Below are 22104 nucleotides of genomic sequence, written 5' to 3'. Positions count from 1 at the left end.
TTGCACCTAGAGGAAACTCCTCACACATTTGTTGCATGAGTAGTTAATTTGAACTTAAAAATTGGTCAAACAGATTTTAAAGAATATCATTATTAACATAAGTTGTTCTTTCCTTATGGTATGGTAATCGTAAAATCAAAAAAATTTTGATTAGTCACTGAACATATCTGTTTGATTAAGGAATTTTCTAAATACATAGCAATGTGTACATCTTTCCAAGATATTTCATGAAGAGAAACAGGTTCAGAATCAGTTGATAAACTGAGTATTTCAAATCAACTAACTTAGACCTGTTTTATGGTACAATTCTTTCTGATCACATAGATAACTGGATGGACTATGATTCTCTATCTACAAAATTCTGCTCAATTGACACAGCTTAGCCTCTAATCAGGTCATTGCTCTTCAAAGTGACTTCTAGAGTTTTATCTCTGACATAGATGGAAATATAGGTGGCAGCTTTATGATATTTTTGAGTTAAATCAATCTTGGAAAGAAAAACGAAACATTGAATTTGACAGAGTCACTGTAGGTTAAAAAGATGAGTCAAATATGAAAACCTGAACTTTAAAAATGGTAAGTACAGGCCTTGACCTGAGGTTAAAAGAAATCAATTGTTCAGTGCCAGTATCTGAGACCTCACTTAATAGCAAGAAGGAATAAAACATGTCAAATAAGTTACCAGAAAAAAAGTTTAAAATGTTATTTATGAAAATTGAATGCCTAAAATAGTCAAGGTACTTTTCTATTTACCATACATTGACCCATGATATCAAATTTGTGTATTGTAACTAAAAATACATTGCCACATTAACATCTATTGTAAATAAAATAGGCCAGGATACACTATTTTAGGCTTTAATAACAGCTGCCTTCTACGTTTGAGCACTTGCTTTGTGCTTGGGGGTTTGAAAGCAAAAACTCCTATTGACTTATAGCAGTGCATTTAGATAAACCTATGTACATCTTTTGTGGTACATGGCAAAGAAACTTCAGCGCCAAATGGAGGTGCCCATATTTTAGCTGCTGGATATGTTATTTGATAATAGCTTTCTTAATACCATTCCATCAAATTACCCAAGAGAACTCAAGAGAAAGACCTGTTAATATTTAAAGAAATATATTATTACCATGATTTTTGCAATGATATATATATGTATGTATATATATAGAGAGATAGATAGATAGATATCTATATATACATATATATCTATATAAATATATATGAACAAAGTCACTGTATTATAAAATACAATATTATACCTTTCCATTACAAGCACAATAGATAAACAAACTTGATCCATTATGTTCACAGGGAGAAAATGGTGATGCAAACAGAAATGAAGCTTGCTAGTGCAACCTACTCTGGGAAGTCCTTTGAACTAATTTACATGTTCTCATGATCATTGTTAAACCATAAATTGCCCATATGTGCACACAAACATGTCTAAATGCATATTTAACAGTCCCTGAGTATTCATTCCATCTGGTATATGTGAAAATATTTCATGAATTTATCTGAACTGTATGAGAATTATGGTCACAAATAAACATGGTTCAATTAAGCTAAATATGTCTGTCATAATGTATTTATCAAGCCGTTTTTTTTTTTTTTTTGCAAAGAAAATAGCAAAATGGACATAGCCTGTCCAATTCACAAAGGTGAATGGCTGCTTTCTGTGTTGTATCTCTGTAATATAGAATCAAAATGCTACTATTTAGCATCATCATATACAGGACAATGTTTTAACATTTTTAACATATTTAAATAATTTTTGTAAGTAGCAACATTTCTAAATAAAAAATATGCTTCCAATGTAGGAAACACTATTATCAGTCACATTAGATATTTAGATATTGATTTTATACAATATCTAAAATGCCATTTATTACCAATATTGGAACCATAGTTATTTTTTCAATATTACATAGTTTTGTCTCAAACAAATGTATATATATTTATATTAGTTTATCTCAAGATTTATTTGAAATTAAAAATATTATAATTTTACAGGAAATTAATGAACAAAGTATATGTAAGATTTGTTTTTGTCTCAGCCTTTGGAGTATATAGATTTGAGGAGAACTCTCCTTCTGCTTATTATACTGGAGACATGTTTCTAAGTATCATGCTTTCTCAGATTAGATTACCCTCATGTTTGTGGAAGGAAATATCATAGAAATTATTCTGTGCTCTTTTGAATGGCTATGAAAAGGCTAGATGTCTAATTTTCTCATTATTTGTATTGAAAATTCATACATTGATTAATGAAATATATGATCAGTTTGCCAATTTTAAAGTATTTCCTATGATGTCAAATTAGAAATAGTTTTAAATTATATTTATTGCATTATTTTCTCATAGAATTTTTGCACACTTTCAGTAGAAGAAACTCATGACTATTGAGTGATTTATACTAAATTTTGATAAAACTGACTTAATTATGAATGTTTGATGTATGTATATTTCGATGTGTTCTGTTTCATAATTGTAAATATAATTTCATTTTAAATACACATTAATTTAAAAAAATCTAACATATATAAGGAGTAATTAAATTTAAAGTGAGCTGCAAATATTAAATGGATTCTAAGTGTTCACTATTCATTATGTAAAATCTTTTTGTTCTAGTTTGGAAGCCTTGTTTTTTATTTCAAACAATTCCTCATATTATGATTTATGAAACTATAAATATTGTTGACTATATGTAAAATTAGTGGATAAAACTTTATTAAGACTCCATTTAAATATAAAGTTATTTTATGAATATCAAATATTATTATCCTGTACTCACCTGCTAACTCAAGTATATACTCCTGAAATCTTGTGCCTATACGATTAGTGGCAGTGCAGTTATATCGTCCAAAGTCATTGTCTGATGTAGGGGCAATCTAAAAATAATCATATTGATAAAATTTAAAAGGTTAAAACATCAAAAAATATTTTAAAATCTGAACCATGGCTACTACTTGTATACTTGTTCAATTATTTTTCATATGACTCCTCATAGAACTCTTTACCCAGCAAGCATTACTAAATAATGCAAACATAATTTACTATTATTTTTTGAAACTTTAAATTTGTCACATAATTTTTCCATTCTTTTTTATCTCTCCCAATACAACCATATATTCTTTTTTGTGTCCTTCAAATCATGACTTCTTTCTATTTAATTGTCTTTACATAAATATGTGTATATATATATATACATATTTCTAAATGCATACATGATACCTGCTCAATCTATATATTGCTAACATTTTAAAGAAAAAAATCCACAAAGCCAGGCATTATAAGTTGAAGTGATTCAAGTTCTATCAATTCATTAATTGGCTCAATGACTTCATTTTGATGCATCTATTCAATGGAAAAGTTATTTATTTTCTGATAAGTAAAGAATGTAGAAAGTTTATTGTTGTCTTTGTAACTCATAGCAACTGTAAACTTGGAAAAAATGTTTCTACTAAAAATAGGTTCTATATTGTTTTCTTTCTTTAGTAGTTTTTGTTTTAAGTTCCTTTGTTGGTATGGTCTCATTCTGTATGCTGATGTCAAATTCACTATAAGCTTACTCGAGCTGACTTTGAACTTTCTGTGATACCCGTGACTCTGACTCTGATGTGTTGAGAATATAAGCAAGCTACTATGCCTAGTTTTGGATTCATTGTTTATCTCCAGACCTGGGCGATTTTAATTTTTCATGAAAGATATTTTGCAAAAAATGAATGTATTGTGAAAGTGCTATAAACAGAATTTTAAAGTAATAATTACTTCGGTTCCATTTTCTGTTTGTTTAGGAAAAGATCTGACCTCAGTTTCACAGATTAAAATCTATAATTAAGTTAACGTTCAGGGCTTTAAATGGTAAAAGTTGGAAACAACTCTATATAGCTCTAATTTTTCAGTTGCAGTTCTTCATATATATTTGATAATGATAATACATATAATTTTCAATTCCGGTAACTATTTAAAGAGAGACTATGCTAATAACAAGAAATGACCATTAATTTCAACCATATTTTAAAAGAGAAATGACCTTATGGTAATGGGAACCTATTGAATAGAGAACAATTTTGAGGTCTACTGAAGATGATTATTCTGAACAAGTAGACTAGAAAGCATTGTCTTTCATCGCTGGTTAGAAGTCCATCTAAAGTTCATAAACTTAACAGTTTAGTTCTCCTGTTTAACTCCTTTGGAAGTTTTTAGATGACTTAGACGCTCTTTATCTTCACATATGACTTTTAATAAACCAAGCTAATTCAGTTCTATTACAAATATACTAGCAAAATTTTTTTCTTATCCCATAGTCACGTGAGAAATATTTTAGTATATTAAAAAAGAAAGATGGTGTTTAAGGCATCAATACAACGCAGAAGTAGCATAACCATAACAAGGATTGTGACTCCAGCAGAGGTTTTGTTGGTTTTAAAAATTAATAGTTTATAAAAAGACATTTCCTCCGGAAACATTTTCAAAAGGCTCAGTTTACAGATGAGAAAACCGGCTGAATGCTGTATTGAGAACTTAACAGGAAAGACAACGCTGAATTCATAGACTACCCCACTCCTGAACCAAAGCAACCAAGAAGCCTGGGCTTTACAACTTTATGACAAGTAATTGTTTTATTATGTTATAGTTAACAAAAACAGAAATCACTTAACAGAGCACAGATTGAAAGAAACAGGACATAGAAGGATATCAAGGAAAAAATGAAGAAAGCAAATAAGGAAACAAACAAGGAAGAATTAACCAAGCCCTCTTAGAAGGCAATATGGATCTTACACCGAGCAGTGGTTTTTACAATAAATTCATGGTGATATTTGGTTTTGACTGACAATATCTCTGTATTTAGAATAGCTTGTGGGTGTCCCTATTAGGATGTTTCTTGAGTGAATTCTTAATCTGGGCTGTACCATCCTGTTGGCTGGGACTAGGACAAAAGAAATTGAAAAAAAAGGAAAGGCCATCCAGTATAAACATTCTCTTGCTTTCTGCTTCTCATCTAATATAAACAGACTTCTCCACTACCTTTTCACACCTTATAATGCTCTGGCCAAGTGTATAATACTAAACTACAACTACTCAAACAGTCTTATTTAGTGATAAGTTTAGAAAAGTCATAAACTAATCAAGTATGTGTTTTTAAAAAACTTCATAAAATAAAGCGGAATAACCAAAAGTATAAAATCAAATATTAAGTGAAAATTTAAATATTTCCAGCATTTACATAATCCCCCAAAGTGCCTTATTTAGGAACCTATTCTAAAATTACACATTAGTAACCAATGATAGCTTTTATATGCCTGTCAAAGATTAGCAGTTATAAAACATCAGTGGAATTATCATCACTAAAGTTAAATATTTGATATTTAAAAACTAAAGAATTATATCAGCTCTACATACTTTTTCAATATCATATACTTGTCTTTCAAAATGTGAGTTCATGAAAAATATTTCTGGATATATGAAGATAATAAATAGATAATAAATAGAATTTTGTGCCAATACAAATTAATTTTTAAAAAGTAAATATATAATTTGTATGAATATTTCAATATGTTATTATAGAAATTTTACTCTATTTTTTCATAATATCTGCTAAAAATATCATTATTGATGTTTACGTAAAAGCTTACCTCGAGTATCAACTTTCTTCCTACACTGTGAGTTTTTAAATGAGTTGTATTTTTAGCTGGTAAGACCAATTTGTCTCTTCTCCAGTGGATTGATGCAGGTGGGTTTGCTTTCACATCACAACTTATATTGATTGGATTTCCTTCCCAGGAGTAATACATGGTCTGATTTGAAACAAACTTAGGAGCATCTGTAAAACAATAATGTACAAATAGACATTATAATATCACAATTTAATTAGAACAAATATTAGTAATTTTCCTTTGCCAGCATAAAACATTCATAATAGGAGACAGAGACATGGCTCAGTGGATAAGGGTAATAGCTTTTCTTTCTGAGGTCATAGGGTGATTTCCAGCACCCTCAAACCTTTTACCATTTCAGTTTCAGGAAATTCCATACTCACCATAGGCAAAGGATACAAACAATGAACAGAATACATTCAGAAACATAAATAAATAAAAATAGAATTCATAACATTTCTAATTTTGTAACTATTATATGATAGTAAGGCTCATGAAAAATATGGAATTTGGATATTTTCATAGTTCAAACAAAAATGGTGAATTGTTAAAATAAGAAAAAATATTTCAAACTAAATTTACTGTTAATGTTCTGACTATTTATTGGTTAGAATTAAAGTATACACAGCCAGGATTTCTGGAAGCTTCCATGATGTGGTACATAATGTGTCTCATTCTGAGTGTTTAAAACATTATTTAAAAAAATCAATGATTCTGTTATCAATATCCAATATTGTGCTAGTTACAATTTTCTACAAATATTGTGCCACATGTGAGAAGTCTGTTTTCAGAAAAAGATTATTCAGCCTTTATCTAACCATCCATATATTAATTTTAATGATACTATTTTAATACTAGTTCCTATAAAAACAAATTATTTGACTTAAAGTACATTTATATTTATATACAAAACTGTACAGTACTCCATTCTGTGCCTTGATTATTAGACTTAATATACATTCTCTAAATATTTACTGAAATTAAAGAAATTTATCCATTTATATATTTGCTTGATTTCATTCATAAGTTAATTGAACAAATTGGTTGCTTCCAAATTCTGGCCCTGTGAAGTTTGTTGCAGTGAATTGAGAAATAATTTGGGAGAAGCCATTTCTCAATACTGTTTTCCCTTTCTTTTAATATACATACACTATTGGAACCGCTTTATCCCATTTTTCTGTGATATTAAGGAGTATGTGTGTGTTTAACCTCCTTACTGTTTTCTATGACACCTTCTTTTCTTTATGTCTTTCACGTCAAACTGACAAGGACATGAAAACTTGATATTATCTACTCACACTGAGGTGGAATGAGTACTTTTGAGGTTTGAATTTACACTTTCCTAGGTTATGGTGAACATGCATCTTTTAAGGAATCCATCTCAAGGAGAGGCTCCAAGGCCTGACACTTACTGATGCTTTGTTGTGCTTACAGACAGGATCCTAGCATGGCTGCCCTCTGAGAGGCCCAGCAAGGAGCTGACTGAGACATATGGAGATACTTACACCCAGCTAATGGTCTGAAGTCGAGCACCACTGTTGTTGAATTAGGGAAAGGCTGAAAGAAGATGTGGAGAAGGGTGGCCCCATAGGAAGACCAGCAGTTTCAACTAACCCAGATCCCTGAAATCTCTGAGACACTGAGCTACCAACCAGGCAGCATACACAAACTGGTATGATGTCCTTGACATATACAGCAGAGGACTGCCTGGTCTGGCCTCAGTGAGAGAAGATGCACCTAACCCTTGAGAGACTTGCCGCCCCAGGCAAAGTGGCAAAGCCTGGTGAGGTGGGGATTGGGGGTGGGAACATCCTTTTGGAGATGGAAAAGGAAGAATGGGATGAGGAACTGTAAGAAGGTGGACCTGGAGGGGGATAGCGACTAGATTTAAAATATATATATATATATATATATATATATATATATATATATATATATTAAAGATAATTTTAAAATAATAAATAAATTAAATAAATAAATAATATCTATTTAACTCCGCTGCCTATTTAAAAATCAGGTTACTGTCATATTTTCTGTTAAATAGTTTTGCTTGCTCCTAGTGCATTATTGGTTTTTACCATTGATGCATAATTTTCTCAGATTTTCTCCATATCTGTAGTTGATCTCTGCTCTGTTATTTTCCATTGTGTGGAGCTCTTTCAATAGTCTCATCTGTTTGCCCTCTCACTTTCTCATATAGCACGTAGCATCTCATCTAAATGATCAGTGACGAAGCATTCTCCATTTTACATAACTTGACAGCTTTAGTTCTTAAATTTAGGTCCTTAGTCATTTTACAACTAATTGTTAACTGTTTTTCCTTGACACTTTTGTACACTTATATGTAATATATCCTGACTATTTTTTTTGCCAACCTTGCCTACTGATTCTCCTCTTCCTCACAGATTTGTTTCTTGTATTCATGACTATTCATTTTTCTTTGAGACCAATTTATTTTAATGAGGGTCATTGGTGCAACAAATAGAGTCTAAAGCAATACATTCAAACTGGTTGAGCTCAGTAAGGTATTCCAACCTGGAGACAATGCCCCTCCCTCAGAACCTATCCTCAGACAATACACCAACGGTAAAAGGTAGGGGGTCCTCGAGCATTTCTTCCATTCATGACTTATTATTGGCATGGCTTGCTCTGTGCATATCAACAGCAACTATTCAACATTAGTATATTCATGATTATAGAAGTCATTCCAAATCTAGGATTTATTTTGCAAAATAGACATATCACTTTCTCATAAATGTTCTACATGTGGAGTTTGAGTTTTCAGTACAATTTATTACAAACATTGTCATTTTTCCAATAAATGAATATTATTAACATCCTTATTAAAACAATTTGCTGATATTTGTTTTGATTTGAGGCTCTGTACTCTATCTAGTAAGCCCATATATTTATGTATATGCATATAGATATGCATACAAATGATTATATCAAATTTAAGCTGTATTAATACAGTACTGAATTATATTATGGACTGGTCAGAATTGATAAGATTAATTAAACACCTGACAAGTACTAGAGAGAAAGGAAGAAAGAGGAACTCACAAATAATATTGGTGTAACTGCAAACAGGCTCAGCCATACTTGATTTCTGTGTGAAAAACTCTCAAAAGGCTACATATAAACCTACTACTTGACTTCTATCAATCCTTGGCATATGCCCAAAGAGGTCAACACCTTATGCCATAGATACTCAGCTATGCTTCTTGCTAAGCTATTCACAAGTGCAAGGAAATAAAAACAACTTAAATGCCCTTCATCTGATAAGTTGATAATAGAAATGTGGAACACATATAATCTAGTAGCTTCACACATTTAAATGTGAGTAGGCGATAAGGAGAATAAATAGAACCCAGAAAGGGGTCTGCAGGAAGAAATTAGTACTAAGGACAGCTGAAAAATACAGAATGAATCATACTATTGTATTCTTATTAAACATGCTCTCTCTGTGTGTATCTGTGTGTGTGTGTGTGTGTGTGTGTGTGTGTGTGTGCGTGCGCGCACATGTGCACATGTGTACATACTAACAATCAAGAACCATAGACCATCTGAAATTTTGTATTAGGCATGAGTACCCCCTTTTTCACATTTTTGCTTCCAGAGTACAAGAAGTTGTTGGGACAATATGCTATTGTTCGTAGTCCTTGGTTGCCTCCCTGGCATTGAAAGTAAATCTCTGATTCAGCTCAGAACTCAGATCTGACTTGGAAGCTTTCTCCCTGAGCATTAAATTCCATAACAATAGAGGATGCTATGCAAGCATTCAATGGAAGAAGTTCTACTCATTTATAATGCTAAGGAATTATAATTATAAATTTATAATTTATAATGATCAGCAGGGCATAGTAACCCTATGTGCCACAGTGGTACTTCCATCTTCACAGTAACCAAGGGCTGTTCTCATTGAACTAAGTCCTGCTCAACAGGGGTCAGTGGGAGAATCTTGTCTGGAACTGGAAATCTAGCCAATTCCTGCCATCCCAAGGTAATGAGCTTATATATCTTAGAGGAGACCCTCTCATGATCACTTTACTAAACTGGTGCAATCCATAACTTTATACTTAAACTTTATTCTTATACCCACAGGTAAATGTAGTTCTCGGTATTCTTTGCAACAGATGGACACTATTATAGAAAACCACACTGCTCAAAATGACAGATTGCTTCCTTCTATATAAAAAGACAAACTAGTTTTTCAAAGTATATATATACATACATACATACATATATATATATATATATATATATATATATATATATATATATATATATATGCAGTCATCCATTTAGAGGCACTTAGGTTGATTCCATATTTTGACTAACATACACTTATTTTCCTTTGGTTATATACCATCAATGGGATAGCTACACCACACAGTAGTACTTTTAATTTTGAAGTTAATTTTTCCATGTGGTTTCCCATGATAACTGTCCCATAAAAAGCAGTACTTCCAAAAGTGTACTTGACAACACCTTTCTTCATAAGCCTTTTAGCCTTTACCTATTATCTTTTTATAATAAGCAAAATAATTGAGGTCATGTTTAATTGTTAATTTCATGTACATTTCTAAATAAAAAGATTCTGAAAACCTTAAAGATCACCTTTTGCCTGTATATGTTTATTTTGTTGTCAGCTTAGGGTATTTTCTGATGTTTACTCAGGCTGTTTCTTGTCATTGAGTTGTTGGTAGGTTCTAGTGTAAGATCTGTGATGACAACACAGGAAAAATGGCTATCTCGGCAGCACTGTACATAACAGCTAAAAACCATGCAAGATAGAGAATACCTGTTCCTGGGAATGCTCTCTTGGACTTCTTATGTATTATCATAATTATATTTTATTCTTCCTTGTCAAATATAGTTAGTTTATTTTGGGCATGACATTATTAGATTTTAACAATAATTACTATTAAAGAAATGTATAGTGTAAAATGATTCTTTTCCTTGTGAATGAATTATGAATACTGAAAATCGGGTATGAATACCTAACTATTCCTGTGTAGACATGTTTTCAGCAATTAATATTTCATATCTTGAAATCAGGTAACAATGCATTCAGGAGTGTTGTGGTAGAAAATTGCAGTTTGAGTCAAACATTGACATTACCTTATTTAGAAGTTATATCAGTTTTAGTCAAAATGTATTATATCATTTTCCTCCCTCTCTCTACGACAATCATGTCCAAGTAAACCTCTCTGGAGTCCCCTTAAATCGAGGGTTTATTTGTTAATGATACGAGTATAAATGTATGTACCAATATATGACTTAAACCTGTGTAGTTCATTTAATGTTACTTGAATGTGTACTATTTGGGGGCAAGCTATTTGATAGTCGATAACCAAATATGAGACTCATCCTGAGAAGACATTATTTACCAAGCTTTCACAATTATTCACATGCCTATATTTGTTTGTCTAGATGTAGAGTCCCATGAAATTACTGCCTCCCACTTTCCTTGGTAGGATGTTTATTCATTTTTTACTTTGTCAAGCCTTAGTTTAGCACCACAGTGTTGAAGGTTTATAGGTAATACTTCCTTGTCACCTCTGAGACACAACTCAAAGCAGACTTTCTGATCCTCTGGCTCTCAAAAGTTTCTCCCACCTCTTCAAGGATATTCCCTGAGATTTAGTTTGTCTTGTAAATGCATCCAGTTGGGCTAGGAGTGATATCACTACTGGGCACTTGCTTCTAAAAAGTATAAAATATAAGGTGAACAAATGGCTGAGGGAAAAGCCAGTAGGCAGCATCTTCCATAGCCTCTTAATTCAGTTTTGTTTCCAGGTTTCTGTGTTGGTTCTTGTTTTGTGTTCCTTTCACATAGGACTGTAAGCTCTAAGACAAACCACCTCATCTCTAAGTTGCTTTTGGTCAGAATATTTTGTTGTATCAACACAAACTCTACAAAAATATTTCAGAATAATGTACTGTATAGGTCTCAATTTCTAAAAAGATAATCCTGTTGTTTTTTTATCAAAAGAAAAACCTATCCACACAAACAGATCACATTATCACTTATAAATGGTTGTAATTTGATAGGAGTGAGCCCCATAGATTTTTGCATTTGAATGTTTGCCCACAGGAAGAGGCAGTATTGGAGTTGGTATGGCCTTGTTGAAGGAAGTATGGCCCTGTGGATGTAGACTTTGAGGTCAAATATGCCCAAGCCTCACATAGTGTAACACAAAGTCTCCTGCTATCTGTAGATCAAGATGTAGAATCTCCAGTTTCTCCAACACTATGTCTGCTTACATGCTGCCATGCTTCCTGTCATGATGATAATAGACTGAACCTCTGAAATCGTAAGCCAATCTCAATTAAATGTTTTCCTTTATAAGAATTGCTTTGATCATGGTGTCTCTTCACAGCAATGCAAACCTTAACTAAGACATAAATATACACAACAAAAAGAATCTGGAATGTCTATTAATTGAATATATTTGCTTTGCCTTGTGCCTGCCTTTAATCCCAGTACTTGGGAGGAAGAAGCAGGCAGATCTTTGAGTTTGAGGCCACTCCCATTTACAGAGTGAATTCGAGGACAGCCAAGTATAAATATAGAAACATGTCTAAAAAAACAAATTAACAAAACAAAACCATTAAAATATTAATTTTATTTAAATTGTATTGATCAAGTTAAACCACTTCAAAAATACCCTAAAATCCATGGGTTCTATAATAAAGAACATATGTGATTAGGACAAATTTAAAAATACCTACAGAATTAAGTTTTGCTCTAAATGACAAATCATTGGAAAATTTAAAAGACAATCATTGCCTTTCTGCAAGTTAACAAAGTAAGGTTATTGTTAATTACCTCAGATGTATAACATTTTTTTTCTCTACATAGAAATTATAAAGGGAAATATGGTTTATAATGGTTCTTATTGCAAATAATATTAATTACCTTAAGACTACTAAATTATAGAAGAGTATATCAATTATATTCAGAAATAAAAACATTATTATTGACCATTAAAATTTTTTTAAAAATTTACCTAACTTAGATTATGTATAATTGCAATGCTCCCTACCCTTTGCTGCCTCCAAATCCTCTTATATATCCTTCTCTGCTTTCTTCAAATTCACATTATATTAATTTTCTTTAATTGATGTTACATATCTATATGCATATACTTATATTTTTAAAAAATATAAATACATCATAATCAATCTTCATGTTGTTACTCATACACATGTTTGCATTTCTGAATATAATATACATTTATATTATATTCAGAAAAACAACAAGTACCAGGAATATTACTTTCCTTCCCTTCCTTTCTTCTGTCATTTCTTTCTTCCCACCTTTCTTTCTTTCTTCCCACCTTTCTTTCTTTCTTCCCACCTTCCTTTCTTTCTTCCCATCTTTCTTTCTTTCTTTCTTTCTTTCTTTCTTTCTTTCTTTCTTTTCTTTCTTTTTCTTTTCTTCTCCTTTCTTCCTTTCTTTCTTCTTTTTTTCCTTTTTTCCTTTGTTTTCCCAAGGCAGCTGTTAGCACTGGAACAATCTACAAAGTTGAGGCTAGCCTCCATCTATTGAAGATTGTTTCTAAGCCTTCTAAATACTGAAGTAAGAAATATGTCCCAATACAGCCAGGATTGAAGTCTTTAAAAATCTAATAACTGTGAATTTTTTCCTATTGTTAAGACTCAATGAGCTCTATGTCGAACCTACTTAAATTATTGCATCTGTGTAGGCAGAAAGTTGAGCTTGAACATTCAAGATTGTATGAATGATTTTTATTGAATTTCTCATTGAATTTTATGAGTATCTCCCCCAATTAGTCCTATATATCAGTTTTTAAACTGTTTGCATTTTCCCATTCTCAGATGTTCCTATTCACAAAACATGACCCGCTCTCCAACCCAGATCTTATTAGCAATCAGCAAAAGTTCTGCATTCAGATTGGCACTAAGAACTTCCTGATAATAATAGCCTCTTTCTAGTTCCCACCCCCTACCCCACCCCCCACCCCTGCTACCTCACTGGTGCTGTTGCTCATTTCTTTCTATTTTCTGACTCAAGTATTTGCTTGAGGCAAACTTTTCACTTTCTCTTTGCATTTCTGTCTATTGCCCTGAAATTGTCTAGATACGATTTTTTTTTTTTCCTGAAGGCTGACCTGCATCTTAATTCTGACTCAAGATAATGCTGATAACAAAAAATGTCAGAGGGACTGGAATCTGGAATACTAAATATTTGACCTTATTTCCATTAAGTTATGAATAGTAATATAAGATAATTGACTATACTAATATCTAATAGTCACTTAATGAGTGAAATTGCAAAAATGATTTAGGGAAAAGGGCTGTCTCAGCAGTTAAGTATGCCTAATATTCTTCCAGAAACTGCTGAGAATCCACATTAGTTATTGCAAAACCACTTACAAATTGAAGGATCTGATACTGTTTTCTAATTTTTAGAGGCACTCATATACAACACACACACACACACACACACACACACACAGAGAGAGAGAGAGAGAGAGAGAGAGAGAGAGAGAGAGAGAGACATTAAAATTAATAAAAGTTTAAAAGATAAAAAACAAATATTCTTTAAAATCACATTAAGAATGGAATACTTTGTCTTTCTTGAAGAAAATTTATGACACCATGTCTGACATATGAATTCCTAAGGTGTTTGCAAACTCAAGGTATTCTTTCCTTTCTCTTGGCCATATTTAGTGAGATGGAATCATTTTTTTTTTTTTACTTTAATGGTTCGAATGAGAGTGATTCCCTTATAAGTTCATATATATGAGTGTTTTGTCCCTAGTATGTAGAACTGTTTAGTAAAGATTAGGAAGTTTGGCCTTGGTAAAAGAGGTTTGTGACTAAATATGTTCTTTGAGCTTTGATGTCCATATCAGACTCAGTCTTACTCTTTCTACCCAATACATACAGAACAAAAAATCTCTTTGCTAATATTCCAGTGACATGTCTACCTGCCAGCTGTCATGCTCCTTGCTATTATGGTCTTGTTTTAACCCCTTGAAACTATAAGCAAGAACCCAATTAAATGCTTACTCATCTAAGTTGCCGTTGTTACAACATATCTTCACAGAAATAGAAAAGTAACTAAGACAAATGCCTAAAGGTGAAAGTTCAGAATAAATAAATAATAAAATATTTTTTTATTTTCTTGCTGTTTTGAGAGCCTTTCCATAATAACTCATTATTTAAACAAACTCTATAAAAATTCAAGACATATTCTTATGCCAGGAGCCATCAAGGAGAAGCTAAAAACTAGCAGGTGATTTTCCTGAGATGGTTCCAACATGAACTGTAAAGTTAGTGACAGATTTGCAAAGCTGAAGGGATTACATCTGAGGAAAGAATCCTACTATTAATCTATTAATATGCTTTTCATATATATATACATATATATATATATATATATATATACAGGAATATATATATTTCTAAGTATATAGTGATTATAGATATATAATATATGTGTTATATATAGATATATAACACATATATTATAATATATAATATTATATATAATATATAATATATAATTATTATATAATATATATAATAATTATTTATGTCAGATATATAATATATGTGTTATTATATTATATATATATTATATTATTATATTATATATTATATTATATATTATATATTATATTATATTATAATAATATATATTATATATACTATATATTATTATTAATATATAATACATATATTATATATAATATAACATATTATATATATTATATAACACATATATTATATTATATATTTTATATAATATATAATATATTATATATTATATAATTCTATAATGTATGTTATATTATATATATTATATATAAGGGAATCACTCTCATTCAAACCATTAATGTAAAAAACATAATTCCATCTCACTAAATAAGGTGAAGAGAAAGAATATTATATAATTATATATATTATATATAATATAAGTTATATATAATATCTATATATCTATGACATATATGTTATATAATATATATATATATGTATTATATAATATAATATATTATATAATATATATATAATATATAAATTTTCTATGTCAAGTTATGTTTTGAAGAAGAAGAAGAAAGTACAAAATACCCAAGATACAGTCCACAAAACTCAAAAAGGTCAACAAACTGAAGGGCCCAAATGAAGACAACTCAGTCCCATTGGGAAGCTGAGAATATAATATGTTATATAATATACATATATAATCACTAGGTACTAACTCACCCTTTAGAGCAGATCTCTTCAGAAAAACAAAGATATATTGTCTTGCTATATAGGCAAATAGATGATTTCTTAATTATTAATTATGATCCTATAAGGATTCCTAAAATACTAGTAATTATTAAGCTCTTTTATAATAAGACTGCTCTTAAGTCCTCTCTGATAGTCAAAACTTCAATGAGAACTATGCCAGTCTTCAGATGTCATGAATTAATTGCTTCTAAGATTAGCTAGCAGGCATCTACGACTTAGAACATTTTCCAAGAGTTCATAAAACAATTAAACAAAGGCCACAAAAAGGGAACTAAGGATTTCCTATAGGTCCAAGAACAGAATATATTATTGACTGGGTTTATTTATACAAAACTTCACTAATAATTTAGTCACAAAAATTATGTTTTTTAACTCTCCGTGAGCCTGTTAAGCTTTGGACAGATAATGAAGGTTTAGCCAGAAATTATTTTTAATGAATATGCACATTAACATTCTGTGTTATAATTTTCTATTTCAAGTTATATTTTGAAGAAGAAGAAGAAAGTACAAAATACCCAATATACAGTCCACAAAACTCAAAAAGGTCAACAAACTGAAGGGCCCAAGTGAAGACACCTCAGTCCCACTGGGAAGGGAGAAGAAAGCAATCACAAGTGGGGAGGAAGGGAGAAACCTGGAGGGAAAGTGGATGGGTGTTTGTGGAGAGAGGAGAACAATGTCTGGTATTGGGTGATGGAAAAGAATGAAGCCCTGAAGCCAAGCAGAAAGAATGGAAACAGGCAACCTAGGGAGGTAGAAGGTTGGGGGAAGGGGGGATCCTCCAGAATGCATCAGATACCTGCGATGGGAGAGATTCTTATGACTCAAAGGGAGAGACCTTAGATAAAATGGCTGACAGTAGGGAGAGGGAGCTTATAGAGCCCACCTCCAACAGGAACACAGGGCATCAAATGAGGGAGGAGGTTGACATACCACAGTAAAAACTCTGACCAATTATTGTTCCTGTTTGAAAGATATACAGGGATGGAGATGGAGAGGAGCCTGAGGAAAAGAATGTCCATTGACAGGCCCAAAGTGGGATCCAGCTCAAGGGGAGGTCCCAAAGCCTGACACTATTACTGAGGCTATGGAGCTCTTTCAAAAAGGGACTTATCATGACTGCCCTATGGAAGACTAACAAGCAGCTGAAAGAGTCAGATGCAGATATATGCACCCATCCAATGGACAGAAGCTGTTGTCTCCTGTGGTTGAATTAGGAAAAGGCTGAATAAAGCTGAGAAGGGTTACCCTGTAGGAGGACCAGCAGTCTCAATTAATCTGAACCTCTGAGATCTCTCAAATACTGAACCACCAAAAAGCAGCATACACCAGGTGATATGAGGTCCTCAAAATATATACAGCAGAGGGCTGCTGGGTCTGTGTTCAATCAGAGAAGATGCACCTAACCCTCTATAGACTGGAGACCCCAGGGAGTTTGGAGGTTAGGAGTTGTGGGGGTGAGGACAGCCTTGTAGAGACAGGAGGTTTTGGAGGTATGGGATGGACAGGACAGGGAATAAAATCTGAAGTGTAAATAAATGATATAAAAATGTAAAAAAAGAAAGTTTTAGAGAGAGAACTTAGAAGTAAAGTTTAAAACCACTTTTGAAAGTTTCCCATTTTCTTCCTGTGCCTTCAAATACAGGCTTGGTGTCAGAGCTGTGCATTTTCTGCAGAGATTGAACAATGGCTCCTTTACTTAATCCCTTGCCTTTAGATTACAAGTGTTAATTACCTAAGCCAGTGGTTTTTAACCCTCATAATGAACAAGAAAGTTTTTAGGATGTTTTATAAGTCATCAAAAAGCATTTGGTAAAGTTAGGGAGTTAGAATGTCCATAGACCCTCAGTCTTTATGGCAACACCTGTGTCTGACTGTGTGTTTCACTTCAGCCGATTCCAGTCCTGGAGGCTTCTGGCATTCTTTCCTAATTTTTTTTTCTAGCTCATAAATCCTGCCTTAGCTATTTTAGAAATCCCTTAGTAACTTCCTGGCCTGCCTGTGTCTATCAAGAGAAGTTACAAGCTTCCTTACAACCTCATAAACTCACTCAGCAACTCACAACTCTTAAATCCCAAAGTCTTGTGAATTGAAAATTTCTGTATAAACATTCTTATGTGCAAAGATTCTTCACCCACCTCTGTTGTGTGTCATATTGCTGCCTCATAGCCACTTTTTCCCAGATGGCCAAGAATCCATAACAAGTTTGAAGGCATTCAGGTTAACAATTGACATATTTGTAAAGGAAATCCCATAGGGATGAATGCCTAATAATCTTATAGCTTTATCACTTTGCATACATACACTCTATGATGCCCACTCAGTACTGCAACCAGCCAAGAACATTTGTCAGAAGTGTTCAGTATTTCAGCACTTTATGATGAATTTTATTCCCCTAATTAAGACACAAGTTTCTAAAGTAAAGACAATGTTATTTTCTATACAGTATCTATATTTGACACATAAGAGATGTTCAGTAATTAATTAAAAATTAAATAAATCAAAACTCAAGACAAGGCATATTTGGTTCACAGTCTAAATACACAACATTTTGCATTGCAATCTAGAATTAGTTTCATAGTCACACATTTTCTTCCATGGACTCATTACTTATTTTGTGAAGAAGTTAGCCCCTTAATTAGTGAAGAATTAACTGCATTTCAAAATTTTTCTGAAGTACAATGAGGCTTTTCATCTCTCTGAATTTCCTCACTTGATTTATACACTGAAAAATATCAAGGGAGTAAAAGCTAATATATCCTTTGGCACATTCTGAGGCTAATTCAATAAATGATTTCATAGATCCAGGGCTACTATATGTTGAGACATATAAAGAATCAGCTATGGCAATTAGCTGAATTCAGTCCAGGTACCATGGGAATTCTACTTGCTGAGTGGAATACTAAATTAGATGTGTGCTTAATGCCAATTAGCCATAACACTGGATGCATATTTTCATAAATGAACAGCCATCATATGCATAAATCTATTTTATTACGTACAAGTCAAGTCCTAAAAATCAGATGCAATAAATCATACCTATACTTGGCATTTTTTTTAAAGGAGACTCTGGGCTTCTCTCTAATTTGATTTTTGTTAATGATATAATTTTTACTAGTCAGAGAGTAGTTTGATTATTAGGAAGGGAAATCAATCTTCTTTTAATATAATCTTTCTCCATCTGATTTTCTCTGCTCGCAATAGTTAAAGCATCCATAAAGTATATGTTCCAGAGGTGGTTATTTCATATAGTAGGTAAATAAGGCTTCATTTTATTAATTTTTAAATAAATATCTATAACACATTTTAAACATTTTATGACTAGCTACAATTTTACATATAATTATCTTAAATAAATATCTTATGTAAAGTGTTATTTACCAAAAGAAGCATTATTGTTTAAATGGAAAAATAATGTCAGTGAATAAGACTCAGATATTTGAAATTGTGTCCCCTATTGTTTTAGGAGGTACCTTACGCTTGTATGACACCGATAGTGAGGTTTGGGAGTTTATAGCCTCTCCCCACACAGCGATTGATTTCTCTTGACTGTGCTGTGGATAAAGATGTGACTCAGGGCCCCTTGATCCTGCCACCTCAGCTGTTTTGTGGAGCCTCCCTACCATCATAGGCATTTTTACTCCTGTACCAAAAGCTTCAAGTGAACTCTTTTATTTTATTTTATTTTGTATCCATAAGTGACTTTAAGTCATGATAATTTGTCACAGCAACAGGAAAGTAACTAATACAGATTTTGTTGCCTGAGTTTTGGTTGTTCCTCTGAAGAACATGACTATGTTGGGTTTTGGAGGAATGTGTCAGATTTTGTAACTTTGGGCTAGAAGAGCACTCACATGCTATAATCAAAGTTCAAAGAATGGTTCCACTGGAAGTCTGAACACAGCAGTGCTGTGAGCAGTAGAGTCAACAGAGACCCAGTCTGTGAGGTTATAAATGCAAACAATATTAACATCTAGTGAGAAGGCTTTCCAGTAAAATTTTGACAAAAAGCATTTTGTTCTAAGTGGTTTTTTTCTGCTACTAAATTAAAATAATAATAATTATGCACTATGGGAATGAAAAGACAGCTTAACAGTTAATAGCACTTGCATCATGTACTCTCTTGCAGAGGGCCCATGTTGGTTCCCAAGGTAGATTGCAACCATATGTACCACTAGGTCAAGTGGATTTAATTCACTTGTCTCATATCCAGAGATATCTGAAATGCATGTGGTGGATATACATGCATACAGGCAAAAGATTCGCAGACATAAAATTAAAATTAACAAAATCTTTAAGAATGAATAGAGGACTAATTTCTTTGGCAGAGGAATGTTCAGGATAGTATAACAACAAATCTGTGGAAAGGTTATTACTAATAACTCCTATGGTGGCCAACAATGAAATAGACCAAATGCAGCAGAAAAAAAAATAGAAAATGTGTTATTCAAAGAGAAAAGAAGTAGTAGAATGCTTAATGCTACATTCACTGCTTCTGCTAAAAGAAAGACTGCAGTTGTTAGTGAGGTTAGCACTGTTACACAAGGCCTACTGCTCTACACTGTGGATGATAACAGTGCTGTAGTGTGAACACTTTACTCAGCTCAACATCCAGCTTATAAGAAATCCTGAAGAATTTCCTGCTCCCAGAATTCTTCAGCATAAGAAATCTGGTGCCAATATGATCAAATTGGCCTAGTGTCCATTCCTATATGGCAGACAAATGCAGAAGTATTGCTCAAGTGGTAATGTTTATGGTGGTATGAAAGATACAAGAATGAAGAACACATAGAATCTGCCTACATGGTTCCAGAAAACTGTTAAAGCCAGCTTATAGTGCTGGAGATTCACTGCAAGGCTGATAGCAGTCGCTTCTGGAAAGGGAACATTGATTTGGATGATGACCTTGAGATGCTTGAGATATGAGGGCTGTGGCATATCTGTCAAGGATGGATACATACAAGCATTGAATCTAGCACAATGGAGAGGTGCATGTTTGTGCTGATTATCATTTTATTTTTTTACCCTTACACAGCTTTGACCAGGTAGAACTATGTATCAGGCAGCAATGCATTAGGGGAAGAGCCATGTAATGCCTTTTACATTGGTAGTGGATCTAAAAGATTTTGTTTTAGCTCCTCTAGCCTCCATTTTGCTTTGGCTCAATGTTTCCAGATTTGCTTAGGAATTATATTCTATGATACTGTGTTAGAAGAATATTTTGTGCTTATTTATTTTACAGATGTCACAATTAAGACGTCTTGATTTTCAGAAAAAAAAAAAAACTTTGGACTTTCAAACAGTGTTGAAAATGTTATGTACTATGGAGACATTTAAAATTTGATTACATTCAATGTCCATTATGATATAACTGTTATCCAACAGAAGGTCATAGTATAATTGACCATGAATGAGAATCATGACACCACAGGCTCATGTGCTTGAACAATTGTCCCCAGCTGTTTGAGGAGGACATTCAGACTTCTTGAAGAAAGTACACAACTATAGGTATGATTGGAGAATTTATAGTCTTGTGCAAATACTAGTTCCAGTCTCAAGATGTGATCTTTTATCTTGCTATTCATACTTTGCTGCCTGACACTTGCTAATATGCCTATGCCTGCCAACCATGAAGGACTCCTGTGTTCCACAAACCCTATGCTCAAAATAAACACTTCTTTCATTTTATCAAAGAAAAAGTAAAACAAATAACACAGTTATACTCATAAACAAGTTCTTTTCTCAGTAACAAATATTCCTGTCCCTAAAACAAGCTTTCAATTTGCAGACCTGAATGACCTAAAATTTCTTATGTAGCCCACACTTGCCTCCATAAACTCACAGGATCTGCCAGTCTCTGCTTCCTGAGTGTTGGAATTAATAAATGTTAAAATTAATTTTAACATTTTTTAAAGTGTTTGACAGCATCTTATTTGCTAGAATTTTCTTTTTCAGTAATTGTTTTACAATAAATTTCTTTTATTAAAATGAATTTATATTTTGATTCATTAACATAAGATGTGACATTTTTATATAATAATCTCTCATTGTATAAAATATTTTAAAACTATTATGAAAAGTAGATATAAAACATGAATTTTGACTGAGGTAGGAAAATAAATATACAAAATACCTGTCTTATAATTAATGAACCAAGTTGTTCATTTT

At 32.4% G+C, this 22104-nt stretch overlaps 1 protein-coding gene across 3 annotated transcripts in view; it reads right to left on the bottom strand.

Annotated features, from left to right (window-relative positions):
• Positions 1-22104, bottom strand: part of Ncam2 (neural cell adhesion molecule 2) — a 409037-nt gene that overhangs the window by 90814 nt on the left and 296119 nt on the right. For all 3 annotated transcript variants that reach the window (XM_034514690.2, XM_034514691.2, XM_076943095.1), the window contains exons 10-11: positions 5641-5828; positions 2796-2892 (exon numbers count right to left, since the gene is read on the bottom strand). In XM_034514690.2, the coding sequence (XP_034370581.1) occupies positions 2796-2892; positions 5641-5828 (285 nt within the window). The remainder of the gene's footprint in view (positions 1-2795; positions 2893-5640; positions 5829-22104) is intronic.

The sequence above is a fragment of the Arvicanthis niloticus genome, chromosome 12, assembly GCF_011762505.2.
Source record: "Arvicanthis niloticus isolate mArvNil1 chromosome 12, mArvNil1.pat.X, whole genome shotgun sequence".
NCBI lineage: Eukaryota > Metazoa > Chordata > Mammalia > Rodentia > Muridae > Arvicanthis > Arvicanthis niloticus.
This window is presented reverse-complemented; position numbering and strand designations above follow the sequence as displayed.